This window comes from Asterias rubens, chromosome 6 (assembly GCF_902459465.1).
Source record: "Asterias rubens chromosome 6, eAstRub1.3, whole genome shotgun sequence".
Taxonomy (NCBI): domain Eukaryota; kingdom Metazoa; phylum Echinodermata; class Asteroidea; order Forcipulatida; family Asteriidae; genus Asterias; species Asterias rubens.
In genome coordinates, this window is record NC_047067.1 from 20,222,088 (window position 1) to 20,237,287 (window position 15,200).

At 38.8% G+C, this 15,200-nt stretch overlaps 2 protein-coding genes across 4 annotated transcripts in view; one reads left to right on the top strand and one right to left on the bottom strand.

The window, feature by feature from the left end:
* The first annotated feature begins 29 nt into the window (after positions 1-29).
* Positions 30-6,909, top strand: LOC117291382 (C-Jun-amino-terminal kinase-interacting protein 1-like). 3 transcript variants are annotated; one of them, XM_033773033.1, is made up of 11 exons: positions 30-139; positions 782-915; positions 1,239-1,450; positions 2,065-2,161; positions 2,478-2,822; positions 3,636-3,890; positions 4,185-4,294; positions 4,437-4,553; positions 5,195-5,316; positions 5,690-5,794; positions 6,126-6,909. In XM_033773033.1, exons 1-11 carry the CDS (start codon positions 30-32, stop codon positions 6,196-6,198), a joined length of 1,680 nt encoding a protein of 559 aa, XP_033628924.1. In that variant the 3' UTR covers positions 6,199-6,909. The 3 variants fall into 3 exon arrangements, with proteins under 3 accessions (XP_033628924.1, XP_033628925.1, XP_033628926.1); XM_033773034.1 differs by having other exon boundaries at positions 2,478-2,813; XM_033773035.1 differs by having other exon boundaries at positions 2,631-2,822.
* A 4,182-nt stretch (positions 6,910-11,091) lies between these two features.
* Positions 11,092-15,200, bottom strand: part of LOC117291143 (dynein heavy chain 1, axonemal-like) — a 60,535-nt gene continuing 56,426 nt past the window's right edge. The window contains exons 71-72 of the mRNA XM_033772686.1: positions 14,027-14,261; positions 11,092-13,361 (exon numbers count right to left, since the gene is read on the bottom strand). Of these exons, the coding sequence (XP_033628577.1) occupies positions 13,240-13,361; positions 14,027-14,261 (357 nt within the window). The 3' untranslated portion in view covers positions 11,092-13,239. The remainder of the gene's footprint in view (positions 13,362-14,026; positions 14,262-15,200) is intronic.

Genomic DNA, 15,200 nt, shown 5'->3' on the forward strand with positions numbered 1-15,200 from the left:
AGAGAAAAAAAAATAACAAGAAGGGCAATATGGCTGACGAAGAAGAGCAAATTTCTTCGGACGATCAAAACACAGATTTGACCGATTACCAAACAAATTTACCCCGGAGAAGTTACAAGTCAATACCGGATAGTTACAGGTAAAATATTGTGTATTTTATTCTAAGGATCACATTTGATTGAATTGACTGTCAACCATTTTTAGAAGTGACAGCCTCACTGAGTTTTTCGACTGTCACCGTACCGTCGTCAACACTACAGAGATGGGCCGTGTGGTGGGCGGGTGTGTGATATGGGGTGTGATATGCCACGGAGATGCATGGTCGCGCTGCGTTACACTGCAGTGGGGTGATCTTAAAAAGTAGCCTAAAATACTTAGATTGTTAATAATCGAGGAGAAATTTCCGCGGACAGATTTTGTGTTAAAAATTTCAGGAAAAATTTCCGTATGGCGCCACCACTTTTACTTCAATGAGATATCCTTTTTTGTAAAATTGAGTGAAAAAGTGGTGGCGTCATACGGAAAGTTATCAAAAATTCAATATGTCATTGATGTTTGTGTAAATAAGATTATTTTATTTTTTAATTCAAATGAATGAAAAAGTAGCAGTTTTGGACACGATTTTGTTCGCCATGATCAACGAAATGTATGGAACTTTTGTTGGTGTAAACATTTATAAACTTTAAATAACCCATTTAGGACTATTTCAGTTCCGGGACATGTTGTTTATTTGTTGCCAGTGGTATATGTGAGAGTTAAAATATACTTTTGTTTTAAACAGTTACCGGCTGACACATGACATCAGTCTTGACAACTTCCAGAGCGCAGATCTCTTCGATCCTGAAAATGATCTCAATCTACCGATACACAATGACTGCAGCTTTCTCATCCAGAACAACACGCCCATTACTGACTGTAAGTCTGCAAAGTAATTGTACAACATTCAGGCTAGGAAGAATGTTTGCAAATCCTCTATTTTGTGTCGTCCAAGAATCAGGCAGAATGTGTCGTGAGTAAGGCACTTAAACGCTAGATGCTTCATAAAAAGTTGGGCTACAATCTCTCTCATACAAACAAGATGTTTTCCAGGGTTGCCATTTTGCAAACTGCAAAAAGTCAACCAAATGTTTTATACAGGTTCCTTGAAAGTTTGTCTAGTTGAACAGGCTTTAGAGTTACTGCTCTACAGATACTCGCGACTAATTTTAACCAAAGTTCATATTTCTTTTTTCTTCAAGTGAAAAACATCAGAGAAAGGCATCATTCCAACAGCAGTAGTGACATATTGCTGAAGGAGGATATGATAGAGTTGGATCTCTCCAATACTAACGTCTTGTCCGAACATCTCACCAACGAACAAGTAGACAATGAGGGAGACACAGCTGCAACGACGCTACTCAACATCATGCAATCAGAAGGCAGTAGGCGAAATAGTCAGGTTGTTGTCAAGGTGAGTTCAGTTCAAAACGACAATTAGGTATCCTTTGCTGCTTTTGGTAATGTCTGGGCCCAATTTCATAAAGCTTGTTTAGGAAGAAAATGCTGCTCATCAAATTTTTTGCAAATTTCACAATCTTTGTAAAAGCGCTATGTAAGTAAGGTTATTATTATTATTTATGACATTTTCTGGTCACACTTCCGTGATGTCCTTCTCCGGGCATACAACAAGATGGTGTAATAGAACCTGGAAAGAAAAAGCTTGGCTTCTACTTTCAACAACTGAAGAAGACACCTTTGTCTAGCCAGATCGGGTTAGTGGTCAGGTTGGCTAGTGGTATCTTTACTCGCCTTGCAGCTCTAGGACCCCAGTTCGAATTCCGCCCTATGCACTATGTGGATTGGGTTGTTAGTCCCTTCCTGATTGCGTGGGTTTTCCCTGGAATAATTGTCTTGGGGTTTGCCTCCAACATCTAAAACTCAAACTTTCTTGTCTTCTCTCCATTGGGTTCTTGGCTAGTACAGCGGTTAAGTTCACTTCTCTGAGAGTCCTTGCTTCACCACCAGACTGAATAAATAAAATGAAAGAGCGCATTTTACGAACTGATGTTTGATTCTGTTTTACAGACTGATGATTCCGATAACAGCTGCCGAAATCAACGTCAGAAGAGAAAAACGAAGAGGAAAGGACGCAAGCTTCCTCAGATGCCTCCGAGTAAACCGGGTAGGTTAGGTTATGCCAATGGCTGAATTCAGTTTGTTGTGAATTAACTTCATCCAAGTAAAGCATCTGAACTGGAGGGGACAGATTATGGCCCAATTCAAAGCTGTTTAGCAGTCTGCTAAGCAAAAATGAGCAGAGAGCCAGTCACAAACAGTATACAAACCATGGTAAGTTGGCTAGTAACCTGTAAGCTATTGTATGAGTCAAACTGTTCTGCCCTAAGAGCCTCGGTTTGGCTGCATTGACAGAAACAAAATGGCCGCACCACAATGAATTGCAGGTCATCAATTTTATAGTGTTCTCGTCTGCACTTCAGGTAATCTCCAAACAGAACTACTGCAGGCTGATCGAGCGGTCAACTCCAACAGTTCTGCCCTGTCCTCCACCCCATCCCCCGACAACAATCTCTCGACCAGCTCCGTCCCACCAAGCCCTTCTGACAACTCAACTTTACCCAATACCCCTGTAGAGCCGTATGCGCTACAGCGACCCACACGCCTGGAGTTCAACACCACCAGCACGCACTACACGCCGTTCTTGACGAACACCAACATGCTGCTGCAGGAGGACTCAAGTCCGGAGGAGAGACAGATGAGGAGATTGCGGCAGAAGGCGGAGAGCAAGACGAGAGAAGAAGAGGAAAAGACGGAAGGTAAGAAAGGTAATAAAAATAACTAGACATTGAGAATTTGTGGCGCAGGCTTGTATGCTTTGTTTTTGCAAAGGCACCAAGGCATTTCTCCTTGGTAAAGGGCACCCAATGAGGAAATTGTAAATTTCAACTGGGGCATTTCAAGGGCACCAAGGCATTGGCCAGGGGGCATGGAGGCGATCGACTGTGTTGCCTCTTTAAAGTTTCAGGCCTGTTTGTGTTGCTGATCCTTGAATTGAGGTCTATTCTGCATGACCTTATGGTTCATGTCTCATGCTTGAAGATTCCAGATTCAAGATTTTCCGCTTAAACCTCAGGTTTGAATCAGAAGCTATAAAAGTTAAAATTGGGGTTGTATCTGTGTAGTGTTGTTCAGTTTGTGAAGATTTTTCTGGTAATGCTGAATTTGTTCCGTCTTCATGCTGAGGTTCAATTGCCCGATGGGTTTCAATACTCGATACAGTTTCAATATTGAGTTATGTGTGGGGAAGAGTTGAGAGGAAGAAGAAGAAGAAGAAAAAGAAAAAACTAGACATGAAGTGTTTATCTACATAGTGCCTGACCACCAACTGAGCACCAGTCCTTACATAGTGCACATCCATGAGGTCCCACATGTTTAATTTTAACAGTCAAGTTGTAATTGTATATTTGGCTTGGGTAACACCATGTTCATATTTACTTGCTCAACTTGTCTTGGTTTATATTCTACTAACACGGAGTAGATTTTTTCGGAAATCAGGACACTTCTCTACAACTGCAGAGTAAGGTTGTATACAAATAGCTCTTCATTATGGGATAGAAGTATTTATTGGATTTTTACAGAAGAGGAGAGGCCTTGTTTCCAGCCAGCAACGCTAGTCATCAACGGAGAAATCAAGCAACAATCGCACGTCGCTGTCTTCCGCTTCCTACCCCGTCACGAGGACGAGCTCGCCTTTGAGGTCCACGACCCTGTCTTTGTAGAGTACAAGTGTGATGACCTGTGGTACGAGGGCATCAATTTGAAAACGGGTGACGAGGGCTGTTTTCCCGGTCAGTATGTGCGAGATTTTACGGCGGATACGGAATGTATACCAGGTGTGTATGGAAGAACTTAATAAAAATAACAATATTATCAATAATAATACTAATAATGTAGCAGGCCCCATTTTCATAAAGCTTGTAATAAAGCACAAAAACTTGCTTACCACAGCAAAGTATTGCTTAGCAGAATAGGTTACCAACCAAGTTAAGTTTGCAATGTTGTGGCTGGTGTCCTACTCAATTTAACATTTTCTGCTTAACAGCTGTTTGAAATTGGGCTTGAGTCAAGAAATTTTGAACACTGAAAGTCAAAATTTTTCTCCTTTTTTTTTGTCTACCTGTTTGTAGGGTTTCGAGGCCGGAAGGTTCACGTTAATCGATATATGGTAAAATTCTTAGGCTCTGTCGAGGTGGCATTCCACAAAGGCAATGATGTTCTTTGCCGCGCTATGCAAAAGGTGAGTTGGTTTGATTTGATGTGAATTTATTCAGATGAAATACATGGAGAGCTTGCCAAAAAATACATACTGTCACAGGAGGATAATCTCTTGTAGATTTTGGGACATCATTTTGATGATTGTTTTTACTTTTTGCTGAAAGGTTGTTACTGCAAGAAGATTAACGATAGACATCCACCCACCGACGTTATGTTTACTGGAGATCAGCGATATAGGAGTAAAAATGGTCGACAAGACTAAACCACAAAAACTTAAAGAGGTGAGAATAATACATTGTAGATTTGCTAAGGTTATGATGATGTAGTTGCTCCAAAGGTTGTACTGTTTGGTTAACTGTCCTATTGACAACCGTGATAAAGGAGCACCGCATAAGAGACACAAAGTTTCCCTTTCAAAGGACTCTCTCCTCCTGTGGCATAAACCATATCAATAGACAGCCCTGGCAGCTGACAGGAAAGCATGGCACCAAAAAATGTTCCAAGGAAACAGACTCTATGAGTCAAACTTTAAAACCAGGGCCAAAGAGCAGAGGCAGCATCGTAAATACCGGACTGCTGACAGGACACCTCCTTCTTTTGTTCGCATTGCATTGTACATACATGTAGGACCAATGCTTTTATGTCCTATCTGAAGTTGAAGCAATAATGCTTAATAATGGTATCTCGCTAAAGGACACAAGTGTCATGACCGGGACTCGGACCCACACTCTGCTGATCATAAACGCCGAAGCTTGAGTTCAGTGTGCTTGACCGCTCTGTGGCACTGTTCTTCTCAGAGTATTTTGGGCAGAGAAATGCCAGGAGACTCTTGTACTGTGGTTAGTTTTACAGGGTTTCCTATTTTATTGAAGATTTCCTTGCATTTACTATTAAATAGATTGATTTTTTTTTCGACCCTCAGAAAAGAGACTCCGTCCTAAAGAAGGTTGAGAAGTTGCTAGGCTCTAAACAAAGTAAAGGTCATAATTACTTCTTCTCATTAAAGAACGTCTCGTTCTGTGGCTACCATCCTTCCAGTAGTAGGTGAGTGGTAGTTTGTTTTTACGACCCATCACTGTATTGAATAAAAACTGCCTCAAATAAGTATCACTGACGTACAAGACACTTTTAAAGATGGTTGGTCAGATTTGTGGCACATTTTACCCCCAAATTCCGATACAATTTGTAAATATTTTTTGTGTATAGACTCAAGAAAGTTGTAAGCTTTCATTTAAGATATTACAAAAACATCTGCATTGATAATTGGTAGCCAATTTTAAACTAGAGATGAATTATTGTCAGGATCCGACATTACTTCACATCCATCAGCCATACACAAAGAGCTTTGCGTGTTGTTCGTATTTCGTGCATTGTCCGTAGCATATGTGAACATATGTGTTTGTTTTTTTCATGGCAGGTACTTTGGGTTTATAACCAAACATCCATCAGAGAAGCGTCATGCCTGCCATGTCTTCATCATGGAGGATGGGGTTTCAGCAAAACCCGTCGCTGAAGCCATGGGGTAAGTGGGCACGTGGAAACATGGTGTTACAACCTCAATCCCAGTGGTGTATGATCTCTCTGCGGCATTTTTTGTCTTTCCCATGCTGCCTTGCTCGATCCAATCGTCATTTCGCAGAGCGCACTGTCAAAAGATACATCAAGTCTTAGAGCAACTGGCCCCTCTCTCTTTTTGGGGGACCTGGGGAGGGACGGTGTAATAAATTGCAGGAGTCAAAGTTTGAATTGCAACACAACTAAATTCTCTTTTTTTTATCATTTGTAAACTTGCACACACTTCATGATGCCAGATCAACAAAAATAATTATTTGATTGTGTTTTTTGTTCCGTAGGGCTGCTTTCAAAAGGTTCTACTCAGAGTTTCTTGACTTCACCGACCCCACTGAAGATATATACATGGAGTAAAGTTAGGAGTTAAGATGTAAGTTTCAAACTGCCCGTGAACGTGGTTTTTCCCTCCGGCTGTTCAACGTGAAGAGGTGAGACAAAATCCCACTGCTTCTCTGCTCCCGTTTGGTCGCTTCATTGTCCTTCAAAAAGATTCAAGATAATTTTGAGCAAGGCCCATAATTTCATCTTTGAGAGGGCAAGGCCATTTTAATTTTGCAAAGGGCACTTCCATTGGAAAATCTTAAAGTCTAAGAGAAACCTTTGAAGGGGAACCAAGGCCAACAACAACAACAGCAGATAAGAAATTAGTCAGTTACACCTTAAGTAGATATACAGTTTTAATTTTTGAAATTGTAGAGTTACAAATAAAAGTATTATTTAAATGATCCATAGATAAAGGCATTAGTGTGAACAATTAAGTTTAAATCTCCCTTACTACCAGTTTTATCTTGTAGTTTTAAATATCAAAACCTCAGACAGTTTTGCTATTCCTATTGGTGGAGAGCGCGTCACGTGGATGTGTATAAAGTGTAAAAAGTGTTGAAACATTGGCGTGACACGCGAGTTTGCACCTGTACTTATAGTTTTTTCATTCCTATTGATCGAGAGCAACAGCCGGGACAGCTGTGCCACATCACTCGATACACACGACGCGCACAACATTCCCTTATAAGGAGTTGTTTACCCGAGGGCCTTACCATTTCATAGCTGGAGGGGTGTTGTGTTGAAAGAAATCATTGAACAATTATAATTTTTGCATTTATTTTACTTTTTGGCCAAAAAGTGTTGATGTTTTTGACCGAAAAGGTATTTATGAATGGGAATCAAAGTGTGTTGAATCGGTTTTCAACTAGTGGTTTAAACCCGCCGAGGCCTGGTTCTAAATAATTTACCTCGACTTCATCTCGTTAAAATTATCAAGAACCAGGCCTCGTTGGGATTAAACCACTAGTTGAAAACCTCTTCACCACACATTGATTCCCTTAGTAATACGCCACAAGGGAAACTGACAGGGTAATGTTTACTAAGAGAAACAACTTTTGGGGTTTATTTTTAAGTTGTTCAGAGAGAAAACTTTTAACAATAATTTTAAAAATGTTCTGTGGAAATCAGGCCATGTGACTTTAATGCATTCCTTTTTGCTGATGTTTTTATTTTAAAAATATTTTATTCGCTGAATACTAGTTCAGATGCATTGGGAAACTCCAAGATGCTAGGTGGCAGCAGACACAAATTTTTGCGTAGTTATGGCCTTTTGGGGGCAGTCTGCTGCCACCTAGTGTCCAGAAAAGTCTCTGATTGTAATTCAAGAACTCTGGCAAATACTGTGTAAATATTGAATGAATAACTCACTTAAATTCTAAAGCACTCCGCACCAATGTCACTTTTGCTCAAAATACCCGGATGTCAGACAAACATTCCACAACTCACGCGATCACTGCATTTGCGCGCTAGACCCCAATTGTGCTACAGACAAGACGCCCGAGTAAACACAAAGCTTGGACACAAGTGGCTTGTCGTGGCCGAGCGATCTAGATCATTGGACCCAAGCTCTGGTGTTGTCATGACACTTGTTCCCTTGAGCGAGACACTTAATCATAATTGCTTCGTAACAAGTTGGGAAGGTAGTGCATTCTGCATAACCAACCAGGCTCATATCGTGGGTGATACCCATGTTCATCCTTACGGACTGTGAAGGAGTTAACCCTGTTTCAGCCCTAGGAGTAGGTGGCTCCTAGTGGATGATACCCATGCCTACATCCTTAGGGACTTTGAAGGGGGTAACCCTGTTTCAGCCCTAGGAGTAGGTGGCTCCTAGTGGATGATACCCATGCCTACATCCTTAGGGACTGTGAAGGAGTTAACCCTGTTTCAGCCCTAGGAGTAGGTGGCTCCTAGTGGATGATATCCATGCCTACATCCTTACAGACTGTGAAGGGGGTAACCCTGTTTCAGCCCTAGGAGTAGGTGGCTCCTAGTGGATGATACCCATGCCTACATCCTTACAGAATGTGAAGGGGGTAACCCTGTTTCAGCCCTAGGAGTAGGTGGCTCCTAGTGGATGATATCCATGCCTACATCCTTAGGGACTGTGAAGGGGGTAACCCTGTTTCAGCCCTAGGAGTAGGTGGCTCCTAGTGGATGATGCCCATGCCTACATCCTTACAGACTGTGAAGGGGGTAACCCTGTTTCAGCCCTAGGAGTAGGTGGCTCCTAGTGGATGATACCCATGCCTACATCCTTAGGGACTGTGAAGGGGGTAACCCTGTTTCAGCCCTAGGAGTAGGTGGCTCCTAGTGGATGATGCCCATGCCTACATCCTTACAGACTGTGAAGGGGGTAACCCTGTTTCAGCCCTAGGAGTAGGTGGCTCCTAGTGGATGATACCCATGCCTACATCCTTAGGGACTGTGAAGGGGGTAACCCTGTTTCAGCCCTAGGAGTAGGTGGCTCCTAGTGGATGATACCCATGCCTACATCCTTAGGGACTGTGAAGGGGGTAACCCTGTTTCAGCCCTAGGAGTAGGTGGCTTTTAGTGGATGATACCCATGCCTACATCCTTACGGACTGTGAAGGGGGTAACCCTGTTTCAGCCTCGGGAGTAGGTGGAAACATTCCCCTGGTGACAGTTGATTTTGGTCGATAGCCCTCATCTAAAGTGTCCGTCCGGCCTTGTGAGTTGGGCAATATATATATTTTTTTTTAAAACAATGCTCGCAAACTTTTTGCACTGTGTCTGAGATCTGGGTACTGAGCTTCTGTTTTTGGCATTAGTGCGGAGTGTAATTTCCTGTGTGAATATATAAATATATTTATCTCTATAAATGTATATTATAGTGTAAAGCTAACAATATTTATTAACTATATGTAATAAACAATAATGTGGATTTTGATTGAACGCGGACTGGTGCTTAACATGTAGTTAGTTGAACTCATTTTCATTTCCATTGCCAAAAGATTATTTTTATTTCGCTTTAAACTTGTGCAGAATTATTTTATTTTACAAGGAGATAAATAAAAGTTGATTTTTAGTTCAATCATGTAGCTGGGAGAAGTTTCATCAAAATATGTGATGGTTTTGGCCAGAGAATTATAAATATTGACACTTATAGGATGTCCTTAAAAACACCCTTAGCTTTAACAATTCAGGTGCGGCTTATTCACCCATTTTGTTTTTCTCTGATCAAACCAAGGCTTATCAAATCTCTTTGAAAAAATCTTATACACATTCGACATAATCCATTCAGAGTTTTCTAAACGCATGTAACTACACGACACATTAAGTGTAACTACGTTCCAAATTAGTAAGACTATATTCCAGTTGATGAAATTATTAAATCTTAAGTTATGTAGCGTTTGCTGAGATCATTGAGTGATGTTCACCTTGTTTCTAGGTCAGAGCTGCCAACTGTCCCTGATTTTGCAGAAATTTCCTGAAAAAAACAGTCTTTCTAAGTTCTGATGAGCAAATATGAAAAACCTCCCTGATTGTGGACACTCTTTCACTATTATGCTTAATGCAAATCTAAATATCTCAATAATTGTGGTAAAAAAAATTCCCTAATTGCAACTTGCAAATGTTGGCAGCTCTGTTATATTCTTATCATTCCAAATTATGTATCTTTCTGAAACTTATTCTGTACTTATTTTCTTTTATTTTTGATAAACCAAAAAGCATTTTTGCAGTTTTGCAGTTTTTGGTTTATAGGTTTGCTAATGTATTATTTTTTATTCTACATAGTACTAGGTTATTTCAGTGTGTGAATTTATTTTATTATTTATGTATTCAAACTCCGCCCTTAATTTATGTATATTTATTCAAGCAGCTTGTTTTCCTTACATAAAGTATTCAGTGGCTGAAATGCAGGGTCCGATAAATCAGCATTTATTAACACAGATGATTGATGTTTTGTGTCCAGTTCGAAATTTGGTTAAAAATTAGAAAGAAAGAAAGTGCAAAATAATTGTGCTCACGTGGGCCAAATAGACAGATCCTTTTAGCTTTGCCCCATTGCATATTGACAAATCATAACCCATTGCACAACCAAAAGTCTGACACTATAAAGTCCGACATGCATGGGCGTATGTTTGGCGTGCCCGGCAGAGTTGTGCAAAATGGCGTTGGAGAGGCCCACGTATTCTTGCTTACAAGTGCGCCGTGGGTGGAGCCTAATGGATCGGTGTATTTCATGGCTTTGCTTGCTGCAGATTTCTGCACTAACGATCACCATTCTCTGCTAAAATGTAAAAGCGCCAAAGTTCTGCACTAAACGTGCAAGGGAAAAATGCCTTATCACGTGCAGTAGGCTGGAATATTTTGGGTCATAAAAAGTATTCACAAAATCGACCCTAAAATTCAGTACCAAAAATGTGTGAAAATTATATTTATCTGTAGTATTAAGTTCTTTACTGGATTATATTGCTTTATATTTTTATTGCGTTACTGTGTGTCAACTAGAGTATTATTTTGTTTATTAAACTAAACCTTGTGTGTTAATTTTAATGGTTAATTACGTCCACTCAAAGCGTTTTTTTTTCTTCTGTTTGTTGGTCATCAGGGTAAAACAAATAAATATGTTACTGAATTTACATAGCTGTGGGGTAAACCAGAGTAAAGCCCTGTTCATACTTCCTGCGAAAGCTTCGTGCCAAGTAAATTTGACGTCAGAGCTTTGTTTTCGCTGCGGATATTTCGCAAGAGTTTGTTTGTTTGGATGATCTTCTCATGAAGGGAGCTTGCCAAAGCCCCACAAGGGGGGTCGTTCAGACACAGTACTAAAGTCGGTTTAACTCATGGTTCAGCTCTATCGAGTTCAACTCTGTGTGTCTGAACAGTTCTAAAGTAAGTCTGAATCGAGTTCAACCCACAAAAGATAAACCGTCCAGGAAGGGGTGTTTATTTTCTTTTAACACTGTGTGGACAGAATAAAAAATCAAACATCCGGTTTAACTCACTACAGACAACCCATTGACCTCAATAACCATTACGTAAACACACGCTGCTCGTGAAGGTTAAACCGGTTCGGGTCTAACTTAGTACGCTGTCTGATCATACCCAAGGAGATAAAAAGTCTATGATTATGAATTGCACAAAATTATGATGCAGTATCTGGAGGACAAAATTATTCTAGTAATTGTGAAATCAGTTGTTAGCTTGGTAGCATTTCGCGCAGCTCAACTCTTTCGAATTGTTCATTGCAAATTTGTGACACCAAAATCGCATTCCTAGGAAGTATGAAACAGGCTTAAATCAAGTTAGAGAGCGTTTAAAGAAAAGCTGTAATGAATCTGACAGTTCTTCAAACAAAATAAACAATTTATTTCAAGTCAAATATAACTTCAATTATCAAGGAATTAATACAGGCAGTAGATTTATTTATAATTGTATAAAAACAAAAGATTCATATAATGCCAGAGGACGAAGCAGTATTATTTTTATCTAAAAACGCTCTAAAATGTTCTTGCTGTGTTTACCATGCAGTTTTTGATCAGGGTTCTGAGTTTAAAATACAAAGCTTTTCAATGCAAATTGGCAGTTGAAGATGGACCATTAATGTTTGATAGTTTCTGAGAAAAAAAAAGTGTGTATATTAATTTAACGCAACATTCACTTCATGCATGCCAATCTCAACAAAAATTAAAAATAAATACAACTAGAAATTTAACTCAACGATTACTTGAGCCTTACAAGTCTTTTGATTTCTTGAGTCTTTTGATTTCTTGAGTCTCTGTTTAGTGTGTGACCATGTTCAAATTACTGGCTACAGTGCTGCCATTTCTGATAGTTCAAGGAGACACCATTTTGTCACCATACTTCATTTTAAATATGGATCCTTTCAACACTGAACTGAAGCCTGCCAGACCACTTGGAAGAAAATGTTACTAGTCGTACAATGTTTTAACTGTCATTCAGCGAGCCACTGATATTAAGGGATTTACATAATATTTTGTTTGTGACACTTTTCTGATGACAAATAGAGTCCTATTTGAGACATGGGTTCAAAAACTTTTGTTTGATCATTTTGAGAAACATATATATTATAAATTTAAGATACAAAATATAAACAAAATATAAATAACTGGACGGAAGGTTCAACAGAATTCATCACAATTGGGAGGATTGTCATCGTACCATGGAATGTTTAATTTTGTTTCCCATTTTTATTTACTTTCAATTAAAGTCCACCTCGACGTTCCCATTACTTTTAGCAAATCTCCCTGGATTGCATTTCCACACAGTCACCTCTGAAGAAGTCATCAAATACAAGGATATTTACAGAAAAATATACAAATACATATCATGAAAACATTTGTCCAAATGTTGCGATAGAATCCATCAACGAATAAAAACTCATTATTTACAGTTGTGCAGATAAACAAGTTTTGAAAACGAATGTATACAATGCAGATATGAAACATTTTCCCAAACAACCTCACTTCTAAAATTTTAAATATTATATTTGTTGATTTATCAAAAAAATGTGTATCGTAACAAACAACTCCTGGAAGTAAAATCAAAGTTTGTATAAACAAAGTTCATTTCAAAATACATTTTTTATTGGACGGATATACATTTCAAACTGGACGGATGATAATTCATAAACCAATAATTAAAATTTGACATAAATAAGGCACATTTTGGAAGAACTTAAAAGACCATTTGTAGGAAAATCTGTAATAGAAAAATTGTGAAAATTTGGGCGGATATTTAATGAATTTAATAAATTTATTTTAATAATCTTTAGTATAATAGAGGGAAGCAAAGTGGGAGGGTTGTGTGTATACACAGGCCTGGAAATTTAAGAGGGCAAGGCCATTTTCATTTTACAATGGGCACTTCCATTGGAAAATCCCAAAGTCTATTGGAAAACTTTTGAAAGGGCACCAAGGCCAAGACCAGGGGCACGGCAGCCAGGTCCTCTTGGTAATATCAGGCCTGTATATATCCCACACCATGGTTGTCATTGTTATGTCTTTGGAGGGTTGAAGCGCTGTAAGCCCATTGGCTAGTCTACTCGATGCTTTTATTTCTGAACTTGTAGTTGGTGTTCTTTTAATAATCCAGAGCGCAGATAAGAGCAACACCTCGTTTGATCCAATGGAACTGTGGTTTGTCTGATGGTACTTCAACTGGTAACACGTAGTTGGTGGAATGACCGGTTGTAGAAAGGGCACCTTGTATAAAGACAAAATAAATACTTTGTTAGATAAACAGGACTTGTATCAATTCAGTTTAAATTGATTTCAAGTAACTTTTATTTCCACATTCATGAGCATTTGTGTAAGTATTAAGTAAAGTATATAAAAAATTAAAATAAAAAAAAACTTAAATAATGCAAAGGCATGATCTGATTAAGCCTGTCTACTGAAAGACAAGAACTAACTAAAAACATCTAAACAAAGTTAATTAAACTAAGATTAATATTGTTTTAGTTAACATTTTAAAATTAAAATAACACACTGAGTTGTTTGTAGAAATATAACGATTAGAGGAATGGATTCAGCTAATTTCAGAGGCAAGTTTAATAGACAGTTTGAGGAAAAGAAAACAAAGACACTTTTAAGCAAGTTATGTAGACATGAAAATGCATTGTATTGAGGGCAAGCAGTTTAGAGCACCAGACTCAAGCTCTGATGTTTCTGATCAGCAGAGTGTGGGTTCGAGTCCCGGTCATAAACTTGGATCCTCAGATGAAAGTTTTGTATCAGGACCAACGTTAAAATCTCAGAAAAGAGCCAATGTGGTCTCGACATTTCAAACACTATACTCTGCTGGTCTTCATGTGGTCTTGAGGAGAAAGTTAAGCTACACTAGCTTTATAAACATTAACATGCTTTACCTGCTCTTGTTAGCGTCTTGTACACAGGACAGAGGTAAATCCCTTCTTCTGGTTGTTTACGATTGGCTGCTGGAATGAGCTGCATGGGCGGCATGTCAGTGTATAACTCCTTGGGTCTGGACTCGGCCAGCATGTGTTCCTCAAAGCTCCATCTCGCTCCTTCAACAAACAACCCTCGGATGTAGCAGCCGTTTTCCGGTTTTTCCTTCAGATTTTCTGCTGTCTGTTTTAATACCTAGATGAATAAAACAAAAAATAATAATAATTAAATTTATATTGAGCCACTACCATACCACTGTTCAAAGGCGCCTGACAATGTTCAGTAACAAAAAAAGCCACTGAAACTAAACTTACACATTAAAACAAAAAAATACAGTGAGAGAATCTTTACTGAGGCTATGAACGAGCATTAAAAATATACGTCAGTATTAAATGTATACACATAACATGTTGAAAACAATCTAAGAACAACCAAGACAATTTGAAAAAGAGATAAACAAAAATTAAGAGGTCTAAAAAGTGAGGCAATACAACATGTACATGAATTTAAATAATAAAAGCTTTCTTGAAAAGAAATACATTTCTTGCCAATTGAAAACATCTTTTCAATTGGCATTTAAAAACATTTATGGAATCAATACTTCTGATGTGGCCTGGCAATTGGTTCCAGAGTTAAGACCGGCCATCATAAGTGCCCTTTCCTCTGATTTATTCATACTTTTACAATTGGGAATTTGCAACGATAGGTGATTGAATGATCTCAGTGAATTATATGTACATTCTCTGATCTATAAGGAAGGTCACAAATAAATAGAGGGCAAAATTTATACAAGGCTTTACAAACAAACAAGAGAATCTTAAAACCAATGGGATCTTTTACAGGCAATATAACAATAATATGGATTTATAATGCGCACTACTCCAGAAAACCAATCAAGACGCCAACACAAAAAGAAAACAATACAATTAAAAATGAACAATATGAAACAAATGTGAATGACAAAATGAATTGTTATACCTCTGTACAAGGTGTGAAGTTTGATTGGTCGAGAACCAATCACATGCCGTGCAACAAATACGCATGTATCATGGCTAAAGATGCGCGCTACGCGTAATGAACAGCGCGCCAGGTAGTATGAAAAGTGATGTACACCGGTGTACATCACCTTGATCG